We start from the raw sequence: 19,822 nt of genomic DNA on the forward strand, positions 1-19,822 counted from the left end.
AATTCCACAAGTGTGTATTTGTTTTTTGCTTGTTTGCACATTTTTACAACATATTCGACAAACTTTTATTTTTTCGTAAACAGTGGATGACTTAGTAAACGACCCTTTATCCAAGTGATTTAAAAAAAAGTTTTTATTATCAAACAATCTATTGTATGAGTCACATTTTCTAGAGTTGCCCGTTATTTCACACTGCGGTAATTGAAAATATTCATAACATTTATTAGAGCATCTATGATCTCCTATGCGTCAAAAGCTTTTATTAAAGGGTATATGGTAACCCGTACTTCCACTCGCGCCTATCAAATTTAGAATCGGTTTGGAATGTTGTTGATTTTCGCAATACATTAATCGTAGTATGTTACTTACGCTTCTGTATGTATCTACGACAATACGTGTACCATCGTACAAAGGGGGATGACCGTGACCAAAATTTTGTAAAGAATATACAACAATAACTGTTCCACGAGTGACAAAAAATAATTGAAAATCATGAATTTCATTAATACCGCATCCCCTCTCCGGTACTCTGACCCTCGCCTCTTTAACTAAATCATTAGCTGCTTTTTTTTGCGTTGGTTGGTAATCGCGTCGAATAAGGTTCCAATATTGATGCAGCTTACCTGTACGTATTTTCCCGCTGATAACGTAAGCATAGGCTGCCGCTAAGGATCTGGGAAGGCAGAGGTTGTCATAGTGTCTAATAGTTAACATAGATTGTTTCTTTGCTGTATCTTCAGTTAATCGTATACTACCACGCCCTCTAGTACCATTTACGATTGCACATATAATTGACAGTGTATCGTTTGTTTCAAAGTCGTTTAAACTTTGCACAGCACCAAACAACACTTGCCACAAATCTTCGACATGAAAATCATGCACCGGTCTAAATGAAAACCATAAAGGTCTGTGATTGAATCTTTCTGAATTTATTGTTACACCAATGAAATTGTTGGGTTGCCTTTGACCAATGAGCTGTCTATGCAAATCATTCATACACTCTTCTAACCAGGTATATACATTAACGTTTGGCTGTGGTCTTGACAAACGTCCACGCTCCTCTTGTCCTTCATAGTTGAAGTTACAATAACGTTTAACAACCTCAGACTCGAGAATAAAGAGTAGACGCTCTCTTTCTCCGTACTGTAAATGAAAATCCGTAATGATGTTAATGCAAGTGATAATAATACTCAATTTCATGTAACGTACCAGTATCGCTGCTGCTAATGGTGTCAATGCTGCTGTTGCTACTAGAACTGCTACCGCTACTGCTACTGCTAGTACTGGTAGTAGAATCATTACTATTTTCTTCATCGAAAAAAAAAATTTTTAAACATGAATATTAGATAAAAAATATAAGTAATTTTGTTACTTACCATCATCTCTGACGTCTTCGTGTACAATTTTGGTGTGTCTGCTCGTCGACGGTTTTTGTTCATCCACTAAAAGTTAACCGGAGTTACGGTCAATTATTATTTAATTAAAATATATCATATACTCTATTCACCTTCTTCTCTCGTAGCTGAATTGACGCATTGCATTATTAACTCATCTCCGCATGTACCGTCATGCATACGTCTAAGTACTGTTACAAGTACTTTTGTGAAGAAAAAAAAACGTAAATAACAATTAATACGGATAAAAATTAAAAAAAATTGCAATAACATCGTATTGAATCTTTCGCTTGGGGGTCCTTATTTTTGACTCTTCGTTTGACTGCTTTCACAACTGTTTTGAGAATCACTGTATTGTTAAAAAGACTGTGCTTGAACGCATCTCCAATCGTTTTTATCCGACAATGTAGCACAAGAAAGTACATTTTTTAAACTAATACTTTTATCGATAACGATCCTAAATCGCAACTCTACTCACTACCACACATTTTACGGATGTGCGGTTCGTAAACATTCGCAATACGTAACAAATATCTAATAATGCTAATTAAATGCATTTTGGTAATACCCTCCATAACGATTAATATTATACGAAGAGAAAGAAAATACTATGGACTAGCAGCTCACAGACAATCTTATTCATACCATATCTGTATGACGAATGACATATCCAGTGAGAAACGTTTTGTACATTTTATATATTCGATATAAAAGAAAAACTGCAGATTTTGTATTCCATACGAATAATCAAATATCTTACATGGCAATTTTACACAGTGTATGTCATACAGGCGTACACGAGTGCGTATGTAATTTGAGACTCCTGAGGCGCCCTCTACATCGCACAATATTTATTGAAAAAAAAATCCGACTTTTTGCAAAATTTTTGTATTTTATTCGAATGTCTTACTCGATGAAATGTCCCATCTTTACGCAAAAAGGGGTCTCTTATTACTTTCATTCAGAATACTGTTATGTGCTGAGTTTGACGGTAAGATCTATGTCACGAGATATTGTGTTAACAAAGAAAGTCGACAACGGTATCCATTTCAACAAAGACTCAACAAGCTGATTTACAGTTTTTTGATTTCTACGATTGTATCGCCATTCTTTCCGAGGAGATTCCTTTCCTCAAATCTTACGGCATTTTTGCACAGTGGGCATTATACACACGTGTGGGTATTCGTGTGTAACTTTTTACACGGTACTTACCGTCGTTCTTTCTAACGAAGAAAAAACGTATGTTGTGACGAAAGTTAACAGTATATTTTATGACGTGATAAAGGTTCGTATGTGTGTCGCAAATAAAAAATGCTGACTACGAAACTTCAAGTTACCACTTGTTAGTACTATGTATACCACCAAGTTAGTTGGCATTATGCTTCCGGAGGATAAGGAATCTTCGTAAGCTGAAACAATTTCGAACAGTGACATTATAATCGAGAGTGCGTGCCAACCGCAGTCCGATCCGATTTTTTTAGAAATGTTATGGGCGCGTCGTAAACGATCGTAAAAATTTACAAAATTTCCGGGAGTTCATATCATAAGTGAAGTGCTGTTGTACCGTAATCATTTTGGAATATATCAATCAAGTTGAGTGAATTTTGAAATCGTGGCGAGGGATTTCCGACTCGTCAATCGCCAATGGTTGCCCCGAAAAACATTTTACAGGGTGCGAAATAATTGCAAACCAGTGCACGCAGTGATTTATTTTAGTCTAAAAAATTATATGCTCGTAAGCCATTGTCTTATAAAAAAGTATAAAAGGTTAGTTAAGAGACGATATATTTCTTAAAAACTATGTAAAACTTTTTTTTTTCAGTAAAAATGTCTCAAAAAGAATTTTTATTCTCTCGACTGTCTTTCAAAAAAAAACCTATTCGTAACGTCAAGTGTGAAATTATTTAAAATCAAAACTTACTGGTTATGTGCGAAGGAATGTTAAAAGATTTGATGAATGTGAAGTTTGCTGTTTGTTGAACAGGAAAGTGGTGCTGGTAAAATAGTCTGTGTGGATGGATATATCCACATTGTATGAGAATCTACAAGAAATAAGATAAAAAGTTTAAATCAAGATACTTTTTTCCTACCAGTAAAATGTAAATAAATGCATGTGTACAAAGTTTTTGCTCATCATAATCTCTCTCTGTCTCTCTCTATCTCTCTCTCTCTCTCTCTCTTCATACAGTATAGTTCAACATACTTAGCGTGTAATAAGATACCTTTAATATTACACCACGTCGTTCTCTCTCTACTACTCCAAGATTTTGCGTATCCTCCCCACCCGTCGTACCACCTTCTTTACTCAGGATTCAGGTAATCATAGGTGCAGGAGGGGGAGGGATAGTCCACCCCACTTCCTCATAAGTGAGCAGCAGCACAGAGGCCTGTTCGGAAGCTCTCACCAGGTGGTAGGGGTTTGTTGTGACGGGCCACTGTGTCGCAATGACTACTCATGTATTTTAATCTATTGTATTCCACTACACTTGATCTTTTGGTTGACTTATCATATTAATGTTGGAATAGAGCTGGTGTCAACATAAGTCATGTTTCAAAAGTAAGGATTCTTCGTATTCATTACAAAAGTAATGAAATATATAGTAATTAACTTGATTACTAAAACAAATTTAAGCCACCATCTTACGATTAGAAATAAACTAGAAATACAAGTTAGTTACTGATGTACTAAAAAAATTTTATGTTTAAGCTCTGAATGCTTTCTGTATTATTATTTAAACTAAAGTTTATATTTCTGAATCAGAAAAAACATGTATAGAATTCACTGCTTTATTTTTAAATTATCTGAATTAAAACATAAAATTTTTAATAATACCAAATCATGCATTCGACATACATGTTGGAAAAACTCTTAGAAACACAGGGTTTTCTGTAATTTTTATATACTCATTATTATTGTTAGGTATAAAAATTGAACGTAAACTTTTTGTCTAATTCACAGAAAAATTGTTAGAATTTTTCAATTATAAGTGTTGATTAATTAATGATGAGTGTAAAAAAACGACTGAAAAATAAGTTTTCTCTTTGTTTAACTCTTTTCTACTACTTTTCAAACCATGTGAACTTTTCTTAAGTCAGTTTCCATAAACAACGCTAAGTTTATTTTTCAGCTATGCTATCATGTTCGTTAATCTAATTTTTTTATGTTCGTTGATTTATTTTCAAAAGAAGTCCAAGAAATTTCTACAAATGGCTGAATACACACAGAAATTCTTGTATTCCTTTTTAAGAAAAACGATTCATCCCAATATTTAACTCTATTAATTATGTATAGTTCTTTTTATGATACTTTTCAGCAGTAGTCTTTATTAATAATACTACGTTTTCATTGCAAGAAAATAAGGGAATGACAGTCTTTTGTTAATGTTTTTTATTCAATTAACTGTATTTTTTCAGGAAGTTCTAGAAAAATTATTACTGAACAAGAAGTCTTAGAATGGCTATTAATGAGATATGAGATTCATAGACAACATCTAAGTTTAATCACTGAAAATCTTACTTGCATAATATTTTTAAATTATAAATTTGTGGTTTATAATTTGAATAGATATCTTAACTAGTTTATCTAATTAAAATAATAAAAATTTATTTTTCAGAGAACAGCAAAAATATGTAGGACCCAGTTTCTCTACGATTTCAGCTGTAGGAAAAAATGCAGCAATTATACATTATAAGCCATCAAAAGCTTCAGACAAACGAATTGATACTCAAGAAATCTATTTATGTGATTCTGGTGCACAGTTTTTAGATGGTACAACAGATGTGACAAGAACATTACATTTCGGCCAGCCATCTGATTATCATCGCGAATGTTTTACACGTGTGTTCAAAGGCCAGTGTAGTTTAGCCAGAACAAAATTCCCATTAATGACTAAAGGACATCATTTAGATTCATTAGCTCGTAAATACTTATGGGATGTGGGGTAAGTATTTATTTTAATTTTACTATATTTTTTAATTATGATCCTTTAAGTTCAAATGCACTTATTGTATGTATAAAAGTGTGATTGTTGACTCTGTACTATTTTTTTTGCATTGACGAGGCATGTAAGCATAAAAAATGTTGAATGCTATTGCTGGTATTGAAAAACAAATATTTGATACATACCAGATTTTGTTTAAAAAAAAAAAAAAAAAAAAAAAAAAAAAAAAATCATCCGAAAAATTAACCCTTACAATAATAGTGTCAAAATTAAAAAAAATCATTCGATTCTGTTAGATTGAGCTTACTTATTAGGTAAGAAAAGCTTTTAGACAAAAAGTATATTACTTTTAGTGTAACTTTAAATTACAAAGTAGTTTATAATGTCAATAATAAGAAACCATTGAAGAAACTACTTCAGAATCCAATCTCAAGAAAAAAAGATTTAAAAATGTTACTTTTTTTTATTTTGTAAAATTGAGTAGAACGTAGCATTTATGTATTGTATGACAAACATTATCACTACTTATTTAGTGATTTTTATACGTTATCTTGGTTAAAATACTTTAATTATGGAAATTTTTTTTAACTGCTTAAAAATAATTCAGCGTTGGAAAAATTTTTTTAGAACACGTTTTCAATGACTAAAAAGTACCAGTTGAACAAAATTTAACAGGTTAATTCTATAACCCGCTTAGCATTTGCAGAGTTGTCAATGTGCTGTCATGCCGAAAGAAAGTAGCTATTTTTCGCACTATTAATTTGATTTTTTATGAAATTTAATAAAAACACGTTCTTGTTTATAAACTTCGTAAGTACCTTGGATACGACTATGAGTCGTCAAAATACTCTGACAATAAGATAGTATAAATGATAAGTATAGGGCATATTTATGCAAAAACTATTGTTGTATTTTCAATTACGGTATACTCTTAGATGAATAAATGTAAATAGTAGTAAAAATTAGGTTCTGTTCCAAACGATATCCCTTACGTCATTGTTTAAAGTGATTTAGCAAAGCAGTCTCATTTAAAACATGTAAAAGCGAGAATAAAGTCAGTTCTAATCAGTTAACTCTATTACTTTGAAAAAATGCTGTCTTTTTACGTGATGGTTAGCCTTGTAGGAAATTTTCTTCTAAAAGTTCTTTTGTATTAACTTCTCTGATACTTAGAAACTTTGTCCCAAACCTTTTTTAAATTAATGTGTATGTTTAACTGGTGAATAAAGGGAATAGTTTTACACGTTCATGCAAGACGTTCTTATTTTTACTAGCCTAGGATGAAATTATTCATCTAGTACATGTCACGAACACTATGCTCAGAGGATACTTACCAAATATATATGGGGAAACAAATTTCTCGCTTTAAGTTTTTTCTAAGAAAAATTTTCTTGCACAGTTTTCTTTCTGTGTAACTATTAAAAATAAACTACCTTTATAAATTTTCTCAAACTTAATAGCTCTCATTTCAAAAACTACCAACTACACGAAGTATAACCCGATGAGTTGCATTGCTTTATTCTCAGTATGCTAGTTTTTTTATCAGATCGTAGCTCCAGAAATCTTGTATTATAACAGCCATTATGGCCGTTAAGACTACTAAACGAATTATTAAATAAGGCTTCACGATAAAAAAAAACTATTATTTTTTATTAAGTATCATTAAGTTCAAACCTTATGATGAAGTTAATTTTTTTTTCTATTTTTAATAGCTACTACAATATGCAATCCATTAATTTGGTCAAACGGAAAAAAATGTAATTAGATATATACACTATTACGACTTTGTTCCTGCGCGCTCTGCACGCTAAACCCCGAAGAATCTCGTTAGTATGTTTATAACAGTATTAATAAGTATCCCAATTTCTATATTATACTTCCAAAGTAACAGATAATAGATAAATGTATTTATATAACCTAAAAAATAGATTTTGAAAAAAAAATCATATGTTAATAAGTAAGCAAAGTTTCTTGGCAAGTTGAAAGTCAAACCACCACCTATTACGTGAAAAAGTAAATCAAATATTATCTTTTCTACTAGCAAATTTCAACAGCATTAAAAGCTATTGATAGTTAGAATAGGCGTGCATATACATAAACTAAGAAAAGCAGGAAGGGTACTCTTGCATTCTCCAACAACTATAATATCAAATACTTTAAAATGTCTTAGACTTTTCTTAAATTTAGAATTAAAAAAATAAACGATCAATGGAGAAGTTAAATCAGATCAACAGGATAAAAAAAGGGTTTTAATAAATATATGTACCCTTGAATAAATGCCATGAGTGTGATAAAAGTGAGGTGTTTTTATTTTTACTAAAAAATTTTATTAACTGATCCATGTTTACATTGTCTTCTTTAAAGTATTAGCCTCGCACGTATGATATATTTGTACAAATTTTGTTCCACTCGTCGAAGCGTTTTAGAGAACCAATATTTGGTATTTCCTTCAGTTCTTTCAGTGATATAGTTATTATCTTCTCACTTGTTGCAAATTTCCGCCCTTAGATAAGTTTCTTTAGTTTTTTGAACAGAAAACTTATAGTGTAAAGTCTTGTGACACTTCAACAAGCAAATCTATATCCCAGTTTATTAGCAATCTCATTTAATAAGTTAGAATAAAATTATGTGCTTATAAACAGTTACTTAGACAATTTTAATCATGTAACAAATTTTAAACCAGGCAACTGCTATTGCATGTCAAGTATTGAAGATTGAATGTGACTGCAACTTTAGATCATGTAGTTTGAATCATCTGAATCATTACTTAATTGAATCTGCGACTCTTCAATTAAATAAACCTAAGATGTTAGTCATGGAACCCCCAGAAAAGATGATACTTATAGAATAGTAAAATATTTTTTTCTAAGTTATATGCGATTAAAAGGCATGATTAATATTTTATGTATAATGATAGAGAATCTGGCATAGCCTTTCATTACAATATATTTATTTTTTATTACATGTATTTAGATTAAAAAACTGTATAAAATATATTTGGGCTTCAGGAACAACAGGTACAACAAAATAAATAAGACCTAACCTATAGCTGTCGAACTAATAAATTTATCACATAAATTATAAATAGCTTTCACAAATAATTGTTTAACAAAATCAATTACATGAGTACCCAACAAGAGCACAATATTAATATCAGCTGGATTTTTAAAGTACATTTGTATGACTTTAGTATGATAATATAGCACTGATTACATTAATTAGATGCAATAACATTGTATTTATACTTCTAGTTTACATTATTTAAGACTTAGAAAGGCCTTCTTAAAATTTGATAGCTCAAGTTGAGTTGAAATATTAGTACCAGGGAAGAACAACAATCCCCCATAGGCGCAATCACCCTCCCCCCTACATAATAAGGAAAAATTTTGTCATTTGTTTCAGTATTTGAATCTATAAAAATTTTTGCTCAGACCTCCCTCCCATAGCCCCAATAGTCCTCTGCAAGATTTTTTTTTACCAATGTCCGACCTTGACCGCCAACTGCAGAGTCCTACATACTTAAATGTCTTCCTATATTATATGGTTGTTTGTGTAGGGCATTTTACATAGGCCCAGAGGCCCCCCACTCATAATCCCACCATAAAATAAAGTGAAATTCCGTCTTTTCCACAATTATTTTGGCAGCACATTTTTTGTCCAATTCCCCCTCTGCTCTCCTAGCTCCCCAGAAGTCCTTTCGCAGATTTTTCTTGACCCCTCCAGTGCCTCCTACATCATGTTTTCAGGAATCTTACAAAGACCTTAATAACCCTTATGGATGACTACAGACACACACACAAACACGTATGTATACATTTTATTTTATTTCCAAGTTCAGTTTATTATTCAACTACCATGATGTATAAACCTCCTGTCACTGTTTTACGTAAGATTTATCATATTAAATTTATGAACAAATTATTAAAATAAATAAATTCATAGATGTCTGTATATGAGTTAACATTACTTGTTTGCAACATGTATACTAATAACATTGTGAAAGTATATGGAGATTGTTTAACCAAAAGTATCATAAAATACATATTTAGACAAAATTAGTTAAAAAAACTTATCTTTTTATGTATAAAACAACTACATAGTGCTGTAAGTCAAAGGTTTATTTGTTTATTTGTTTTATGAAATAGAACAAATGAACAAAAAAAACTTAAATTTATTTTTGGATTACAGGTTTATTGATAAATCTGTAATTTGATACATCTTTTTTATAACCAATATATTTTTGTACTGCATCCAACATATTAAAAAAAAAATTTTTACTGATACAAACATGTTTCTTCTTTCAAGAGGCTTATTCGAAGTTGCTGAATCAAGAAGGATCATTATTAGGATTTTTACAAACTAAACACTTATGGTAGGTATAAGAATCCATATGCAGTGTGTGTATACAATAACGAACATAAGGAAAATATCAAAGAATTTAGTCTGTTTTTCCGTTATTTTCACTTACATCGTTTTTTATCAAGACACCCTATCACGCTCCACTGACTTCAAATATACTTCAATATTTACTTTTAATACTTATTTTCATCCATGTTTACACTCTGCACTGGAAAAACAGTAAGCCTACCGCGCCACCAAAAATACTTATAGCTGCGTGCTCGTACTAATGGTACGCTGCTCGCCTGCTCTGGATTTAATTAATTTCCAACGCCTGCTTTTAATTAATTTCCAACAGTAAAGTACGTAAGAAAAGTCTTTAAATAAAATCATGAGTAGTTGGTTAAGAATTGGATATGGTTTTTGCAAGTTAAACTTGTAAAAACAAATTTTTTTATACAAATTATGGCAAAAAATTGAATTTCTACATAAAGTACTTACTAAACTCTATTATACGAGAAATCATCTTAAGAAATAAAAGTTTTGCATGGATTTTAGTTTTCAAGTTAAATTAGTGTTTTAAACAGTTGTTGCACCACGTCTGTACTCGTGTTAATCGAGAGTAATTAGGTTAAGCTCTGATTCGTCATTTGGATTCCCAACCTGAATTGTCCTCCTTAAATGCAAGAGTACAAAAACTCCTAGCATATCCCAATATTTGCCTTTTCTCTTTTATTAAGTGCTCTAAAGTAACTATAAAGATTAGAGAGTAAGTTCTGTTGCGTTTTTTAAGCGAATGTAAGACTTAATTCGGTGATTAAGCTGCGTGTTAGAAACGTGCATTTCAAGAAAATTTAAGACTTAGTTCGGTGACTAAGCTGTGTGAGAAAATCTCAAGCAAACTAAGGCACTGTACACTTGCCTAAAAAGTGAGTTAAAGAGGAACAAGAAAACAAGGACCGTTGGCTTGGGTTCTGAAGTTAAAAGCCGCAGCCTAATCATTGTCATCGCCACGAGTACTCTCGTGTAGGATTAGGATTATCGTTGTGGTCAACCTTATAAGATCTTGCGACTAACACCACAACGCCGAGTCAACGATTTAATCGGAAAGTATACTGTAAGTAAGAGCAAATAAGGCCTTAGGGTCGATGGCTGGTTCCTAACGAACGAAATTTTAATTTATTTATTTGTAGAATGAATCAACGAGTTCCGCCCTTTACTTAGAAGTTCGGACGTAACAAGGACATTTTCCCGTTGATTGGTCCGAAGGATAAAAATACGTCCTGTGTTTCAGCAAAAATTAATATTATTGTATTTATTTTTACTTTTAATGCTAAGAAAATGTGCAATTAGGTAGGTGACCAACAGTAAAAAAAATTATTTAAGAAGTATGGCTAGAAATTTAAATTTTGTTTTCTTTAGTACCCTGAAAAGTGAAAAATGAAAGGAAAATTACTCATATATACAACATGTGTCAGGGTGTCATAGTGCCATCATTTAAATTAATTTATTGTAGATTCTACTTTTTTTTTATAGTTCTCAGTAATAGAAAAAATATTTTGCATAAATACTCTGAAATACCGTATGTAGCATTATGAGCTTTAAAAATGTGTTTAATCAAATTGAGACTTACTTTTTGTTGCTCCACATTATTTGTGGTTATCTTAAATTTTAATAATTATATGTTTCAAATTAATTTCTTGCAATGATTTTTTTATTCTTTTTACCTATAAATAATGGTATTGAGTCGAAAAAGAAACTGCATCTATTTACTATATACATTTAGATTGCATATGCATTTTAGTTTTTATAATTGCGCGTGGAATTTGTATATTTCTGTATCAACGAGTTAGTGTGTATACATTTCTGTGAGCCGTAATTTACAAATTATAAAGGAAGAGCACTCTCAAAACATGCAGGCAGCAGCACTAGTACGACGGCGCACCGTTGTATGACTATTCGATTCAACTGCGCATTTAACAATTTTGGTATCCCGCTCTTCATACGATGTGGGTACGCCGCGCACCCAGAGCAGGTGAGCAGCAGCACCATAAGAACAAGCACGCCACAATAGGTATTTTTGGTGACATGGCAAGCTAACTTTTTTACCCATGTTTCTAGGAGGCAAATAGATGAACTTAATAGATACAAACAATAACATACATAAATTCAAATTACAGTTAGTTATGCATTGTAGTGGCTCATAATTATGACTCAACTTACAGGGCCAGTCAAATTAGTTGATAAATATTTATTGTGCTGTTAGATGCATATGTGATTATAAGAGAGATTCATAAAGAGCTTCGATAGCTCAGTGGTTAGCGTGCTCAATAGGTCTTTTCCTAATTTAATGAATTTAAAGAATTTGTCAATACCATTAAAACAACAACAATTTTATTCTCATAAAACATATTCTTAATAACTGGAACATTGATTGATAATAACAAAAATAATATAGTTTACAAAATAAGTTCTAATGGTAGCAATTCCCATTACACAGTACAGTATTTTACGAGTCTTAACACAACAACAAATAAACACAATGTATTAGTTCAGCATATGAAAAATACATCACCCTTACAGACTTGTGAGTTTGCCAATGTAGAAATTTTGGACGTTGAAAACAATAAGTTCAAAGGACTATTCTCAAAAATACTGCATATACATATTGATCATGATAATGTAAATAGAAGGCTTGATATAACCAACTTGAAAAATTGTTAAAAAATTTGTATTGACAATGATTCTAAATTGTTAATTTACCCTTTCAAGCAAAGGCCATAGCGTTTCCTCTAATTTGTTGTGGGGTCATTGGCTCGTACTTTTGGATAGTTATGTGTGTTACTCGTTGTAGTTTAAAGATATAATCATCTGCGTCTAACATTATTTTATTATTATCATCTGCCATCATTAGAGCCATTCAAAAATATTAGATTTTAGTGTACTTAAGTATCAGGAATTACAAAAAAAAAATCATATTGCACAGTTTATTCAAAAATACGTGTATTACAGTATTTATGAACGTTTTGCTCGCTTAATTACGAGAGATACGCTTATTTTAATGGAGTCTGATGTTAATAAATCTTCTTCTTCACTGTCACCTTCATAACTATTCAAAGAATCTTCAGAGATAATTTTGATTCCCTCACTTATCAGGTTGATGTTGGGACATACGAATGCGAGCAACAAACGAAACACGTCTTCGTTCGAATTTGACGCATGAGCAGTGGAAAGCAGTACAGCAGTAGTGAAAAGTACGATACTGTGGCTGCAGAAAGCATGTTATGTTCGATGTCGTCTAATTCTGTGGAGTTACTTGGAATGTCGACAATGACTTATTCTACGTGAAAACAATTACGCCCTTGACAAGTGCAGCGTAAATAGGTGGCGGTTTGTATTACACCATGCTTTCTGCAGCCTCAGTATCGTACTTTTCACGACTGCTGTACTGCTTTCCACTGATCATACGTCAAATTTGAACAAAAACGTGTTTCGTACGTTGGTCGCAATCGTATCCCAACATCAACCCGATAAGCGAGGGAATCGAAATTATCTCTGAAGATTCTTTGAATAGTTATAAAGGTGACAGTGAAGAAAAAGATTCGTTAATATCAGACTCTGTTGAAATTAGCGTATCTTCCGTAATTAAGCGAGCAAAACATTCATCAATAGTGTAATACACGTATTTTTGAATAAACTGAGAAATATGATTTACTTTTTGTAATTTGCACAATAAAACATTTTTTTTTAAAACTATTTATTGGAGTCTTTGTTAATAATAAAATAATACTGCTGTAACACGTAAATCATGTACTTTTTAATTTATGTAAAAAAAATTTCTCTTTAAAAGAGTTGTAAATAAATAAATTTCAGTAGGCACTTTTAACCGCAGTTCAAATATTTGTATATCAATCGTAAATTACAAATGGCTTCCGTGTATTAAAATATTATTGCATTAAATTTTTATACTTATCCACAAAAATGTACCACATATACGAAAGAGCTTTAATAACATTAATAATGCGATAAAAATTATAATTGGTTGAAAACTGTAGCGAAAATATAACGAAAAAGTATAGGTTAAGTGTATAAATAAAAAAAATTGTTTTTTTACAAAACTTATGGCTTATTTGACTTTATCTAGCCAAACTTACCAAAATCAGTTGGTCATAACTTTTTGTGCGACAACGAGATCCCAAGATATCAATATTTTTTCAAGCACGCCCAATTTGAAATGCCCGTGCTCAGTTCTTGTGGCACCTGATGCCAGCTATTCCTACTTTGCCGACAAAGTCAATGTTGATTTTAACATTAGTTAAGAAACAATATGTGGCACTCAAACGACATGCAGTATTTTTTTACCATAAGAATAACTGTTTAACTGTAATCCCGGAAAATTTCTACCTCTTTGGTTGCAAAATTAAGCGTTGGAATTTTCATTAACAAAAAAATGATCTCCCCTCCCATGGGATGTAGGGCAATTTTTTTTTTTTGTAAATTAAGAAAAAAATTCTGCCAATTAAATGGCAAAAAGTTTGGAAACGATTCCGTTCATATTTATTAAGTTATTTTATTTTACAACTTAGTACTTTTTTCTACTTCGATTTGCAGGACCCTGGTTGCAAAAATCGATTAGCTATTACAAAAGTCTCGAAGTACAACTGTTAAGGGAAGAGAATGAGTTCAATTGTCCAATGGTCTCATTTCATAGATCTTTTTAACTTCTATAAGATTTTCTTGAAACATTTTTTTTTAAATAGTCGAGAAAAAATTATGATTGCGAAAAACTACGTTTCCGATACTTTATCGGTGAATAAAAAAAACCTCGAGCTGTTGGAGCTACGGCTAAGCTGTTGGATTTTAGATTTATTATTAACACGCACTTAAATAAACCAATTTCCATCAAAATATCTCGGTTAGCAATTTTTTTTTAGCAAACCCCGTTTTCTCCGTCTATACTATGAGATTGGATTTCTTGTTTACTCTGTGCTTATATCTTAGGTCATCTTAGCCTGATCAGCCATCAAAAATCCTACGTAAAAAATTTTGCAGTACGTATTCTATTCCTAGGAGTACAAGGGTGGTATTTTGTAACTTTACTCGTCATACTAGTGCGTTAAATCTAGAAGTTGACATTACGAAACAACTGATAAGTAAAGAGCCAATAAATTAAGGAATTATATTGAATAAATAGTTTTTGTGATCATATCATCATCTTTACTGGATTAGAATCCTTGTAGGAATTTTCGACTGTACCTTTTCCACCCTTTACTCCTACTACCCTTTTGCTCCTTTTGTGGACCCTACCAAGCTGAGGTTGAAGAAAAAAAAAATGATTTACACTTATTTTACAATTATTTTGAAATTTATTTATTAAGAAAAACATTATAGTACTATATTATTTATAACTATTCAATAATTTTCAAGTTGAAAGTCTTATGTTATCACTAATGGTATTGCAAATCTACGTTACCATCAGTGGCATTTGTCTACCTGATTGGAAATTGAAATAAGGGAGTGGTCAAGCCCAAGTTTGCCATTTCACTATCAAGATCCCAATATTGGTTCAAGTTTGGTAGTGAAATGGCACGCTGATCAGGGCGCAATTTGGCCTGACTGTCTCCTAAGTTACTGCCGGAATTCGTTTTCATAAGTATATAATACGTATAGCAAATTCATTATGAAAACAATGTCTGCGCATGCCTTGTAGGAATGTTGCTGAGTATACCTATACATATTATAAACATATGTAGACGAATATTGGCAACAGCTTGGGAGGGTTTTTAGTAGTCAAGCAAGGTCAGGTTGAGTTGAGCTCTGACTAGCGCGCCGTTTCACTGCCAAACTTGAACCAACATTGGTTGCCTGCATAGGGCTCAGTGATTAAGCAAGGCAGCTTGATTGTTTTCCAATTAGGTACGAACGTGCTTTATCGACGCTGTATAATCCTCAATTTTCTTATCTACATGCATATGCGTACATTACTCCCATTTCAATATTACGAGGGTACAAGGTTGTGCTGAGCATTGGAGCAGTCTTTCTTTGCTTGGACTTAGTCTAGACCACATTGGCAGTAACATAAACACCAAGCTTCGTTACACATACGTAGAGGATGATCTCCATGGTTTTCCCACTCTGGTCTTCCTTCAGGAGACCTTCCAGTTCAACGGCTCATTGATGAATGAGCTCTCTGTGGCTTGCAGCCTCTTTATATAAAGATTTTGAATAATCTTCATCTTTCTTACTCGGATGCACATCCGCACATTAGTCCCACTTCAGTCATACGGAAATACAAGGCAGTGCTAAACATCGGAGCAGTCATTCTTCTCTTCGGACCAGTTGGGATAATATCGGCAGCAGCAGATACAACGACTTTCACTAAGCTTCAAAACAAGCTTCGCTAAGCCTGCGCAGAGGGTCTCTACGGCTTCCCCACTCCAACTATACAAGGAAATAGGGTAGCGTCGAACTTGGAGCAGTCATTCATCGTGAAGATTCATTCATTTATCTATGAATTTAACAATAAAGTTTTTCTTACTCTCAATTGGATTTGTCCATCGGTCTCCAGAGTATTAGTCCGGTACGTTACCGACTTCGCTGTTGAAGAGTTGGTATGTACCTATTCTAATATGTCTGGAAACTGTTTTATCCACAGTGAGTGTTGTAAAAATGTCTTAAAGATAACTTTAGTATAACTTTATCGTCATATGTTAATGTCTTAGAGATAATTAAAAGACAACTAAAAACAACTTGAAAATACTTTAAAGTTAACTTAAAGATGGCTTAAAAATAACATAAACATGTCCTTACTGCTGTTTATACCCATAAAATGTTTTAATAAAATATTGCACGTCCTTTATCATGTTAATTTAGCAGCATACTTCATAAGAACCCTAGCTAAACGCTCTTATCTGTGAGGTACAACCATTGCATCTTTCCTATCTAAAATAAGCGTAGCTAAAAAAAATTAAGACAATTAATTGAGTTCACCTATTGATTGCTAGATTGCGTTTGTAAAGTAAAAAATGACCTTATAAATTATTAAACACTAACAGCTTTATGTTTACAACCATATATGATGCTCACAATTGGCCTTATACGCCCCGCTGTAATGAGGGTAAACAGTGGCTTGTTTCATTTTGTCAGTTAGAATCTTTCCAACCATTGTTTCCTCGATGAGCCAAATACATACACTTTTCTAGCATTGTGTAGATGTTCCCGAAAAATTGTTCCTACAGTTTTGTACGGAAATTTCCCAAATTCACGGTTTACCATAGAAACAGCGTTCCAACCATGAGTTTTCTCTTCTGTATTCATCTGAAAGTCGTTGCTATGGAAACGGTTCTTTCAAAAGAAGTTTTACTACATAGGTTCACCATCAAAATAGAGTGGTACACTAGCTAATTTCTTGAGATCTAAATCGTTGACGATCTGTTGAAAGCCTTGCATATTAAATATGTAATCCATTAATTGCAAGTGGTTAGAATCTTTGGATGACTCCTTATTACTTTCATATTTTTTTAATACTTGATGTTCTCCTTCCTAATGAATCACTATTTTTCATAACTTTTTGCTGTACGGGATCAGTGATTTGCTTAAAAGTCTCCTTAAGTACTCTTTCATTCTCATCTTTTGCACTCATTAGTAATCTATAATTTTTCTGACGGCTTGTCTTGTCTTCACCAGCTAATGAATAACGTCTTTTTCTTTCTCGTACATGGTGACACTTTGACTTCTGAAAGTGGACTGATTAGTTCGCGCTATATATGTCCTTTATTTATAGCAAAACTATTAAACTGCCTCTCTGTGTCGAGAACAACAAAACCATATTCATCATTATTCCAACAGCTTGAGAATAGATCTTTAAACTGATTATAAGACATATCAGGATTAACGTGATCATCGTACTTTACGTTTGAAATGAAGCTTATCTTGACAAAATAGAGCTAGAAGATTGACGTTATCTCTCACAAGGTGCTTTGGTACTTGTGCATATGACTGACAGGGACAAAAGCAATCAATATTTTTACATCTTTTTATGCAATAGAAAGCTTTCAAATAATTCTGTTTTTCGCATGCGATATCGTCAAAAGTTATAATAGAGTTTTGTAGAGCATCGTCTGCAGACACTACCGCTTCATGTTCACTGAAAGTAAGGTATTACACACTATCTACATGCTCTAAAAATTCTTTTAAGAACTTCTATTTCGGTTGGTTAAGCGACTTTGAATACAGATGAATATTTTGAAATCTTAATCCATCATGATGTACAATTACCGTTAATAAACTGTTCGTCGTACCACAATAAGACGGACCGCAGAAAACAGCTTGAATACTGTCAGATAGTAAGTCACCATGTCAATTATACATGATAACAGAAGAAGTGGTCTTCTGAATAAGATTATAGACACTTTACCTGTTAAACTTTATCTACCAGACTATCAGTACTGCGATCCGGATACTAAAGTTGTAAAACGTCTTGCCTGAAATGATCCACGTATAAATCCGCTAGACGAAGCGTGCAAGGAGCACGATATAACTTATTTGCAGAATCGAGGTAATGTTGAGTCCAACCCGGAGATTCAAGTACTGGGGAAAAAGCAGCCGCTCTCGCTAACGTGAGTACTATGAAGCCTTAAAGTAAATTCGATATTGGTGTGGAAAGTAAGAAGAGATTGTGTAATGCCTTGCATTTATTTATTAAGGCTACATACGGAAAATAAACACAATACCCAAAGCAAAGATTCACACTAGGTCATTACTTTGGCTTTGAAGGGAGCACGTAGTGCAGTTAAGCAAGCAAGTGTTAAGAAAAGTGTAAGAATACCACGTATCTTATCTCTTTCTGCTCAAACTGGCGGTGCACTACCTCCAATACCCTTATTTTTCCAGCTTAAGTGCAATCGGGGAATTGGATGATAGTATAGCTAAAATATTAAAAAGTATAAGTGCAAATAAGGCTGCTAATTAGCAGTTAAAACATAGCCAAAGACACAATAAAACTTTGGGGGCTATTGCACTTGGAAAAAGTCATAAACTTCAACCGTATAAAACCAGATTAGGCTTCTACTTAAAGCCATATGCTGGGAGAGGTTTTAAAAAAAATTAATGAAATAACAATTGTTAATCGAGCTGTAGCTAACATTGATTCATTCAAATATGGAAAAAAATTAAAAATTCCCAATTTTCGTGGGGTATTCATGCGAAACCACTTACCTTACAGTGGGCCATGATATTGTGAAACTGCTATTGTGAATCCTGACGATAAGGATAGACCTCGAACTCATTGAGTAGCGTATCGAAAATGTAGCAGTAATGTTATTTATTTGGACAAATTTAGCGATCTGCAGCCACCTTCAGATTTGATGCTGAACTTGGGAGTTGACAAGGTTAAGTTTAACTGAAAATAATATCAGTACTTTAGTTCTTTCAATTGTGGTCATTGGTGCTTGCAATTTTTATTTATTTTCTTAAAAAAGCGATCCCTTACTTTCAGTGAACATGAGGCGGTAGTATCTCCTGACGATGCTCTACAAAACTCTATTATAATTTTTTATGATATCGCATGCGAAAAATAGGATAATGTGAAAGCTTTCTACTACATGAAAAGATATGAAAATATTGATTGCTTTTGTCTCTGTTGGTCATATGTATAAGTATCAAAGCACCTTGTGAGAGATAACGTTAATCTTCTAGCTCTATTTTGTCAAGATAAGCTTGATTTCAAACATGGGTACGATGATCACGTTAATCCTGATATGTCTAATATTTAGTTTAAAGATCTACTCTCAAGCTGTTGGAATAATAATAAATATGGTTTTGTTGTTATCGACAAGGAATGGCACCCTGGAAACTTCCTGGAGGATAAACCTGGAAACTTCGTCTGGCAACTTTTATTTGTAATTAAATATTATGTTCTGAAAAAAACTTAGAAGTAATTCTACCATTTATGTGAGTGAGATATAAGGAACAATTTTAACCACAAACCATTAAACATTGATTTTCATATTTGTTGATCATTTTTTGACATGAGAGTTGGTGTCATACTAAATGCATGAAAAAAAAGATATTTATATGTTTTTGACCATAAAAAATAAGAAAAAAAAGTTTTAAGCTTTCTTTCTTGCACTGTATTGAGCTTTGAAAATA

The 19,822-nt window shown here is 32.5% G+C and overlaps 1 protein-coding gene across 2 annotated transcripts in view; it reads left to right on the forward strand.

Moving 5' to 3' along the window:
• Positions 1-19,822, forward strand: part of LOC106636382 (xaa-Pro aminopeptidase ApepP) — a 366,872-nt gene that overhangs the window by 252,943 nt on the left and 94,107 nt on the right. For both annotated transcript variants that reach the window (XM_089595019.1, XM_089595018.1), the window contains exon 3: positions 5,009-5,335. In XM_089595019.1, coding sequence (XP_089451145.1) covers positions 5,009-5,335 — 327 coding nt within the window. The remainder of the gene's footprint in view (positions 1-5,008; positions 5,336-19,822) is intronic.

The sequence above is a fragment of the Copidosoma floridanum genome, unplaced genomic scaffold, assembly GCF_036245765.1.
Source record: "Copidosoma floridanum isolate Cflo_tuat_1 unplaced genomic scaffold, Cflo_Japanese_pri ptg000024l, whole genome shotgun sequence".
NCBI classification, from domain to species: domain Eukaryota; kingdom Metazoa; phylum Arthropoda; class Insecta; order Hymenoptera; family Encyrtidae; genus Copidosoma; species Copidosoma floridanum.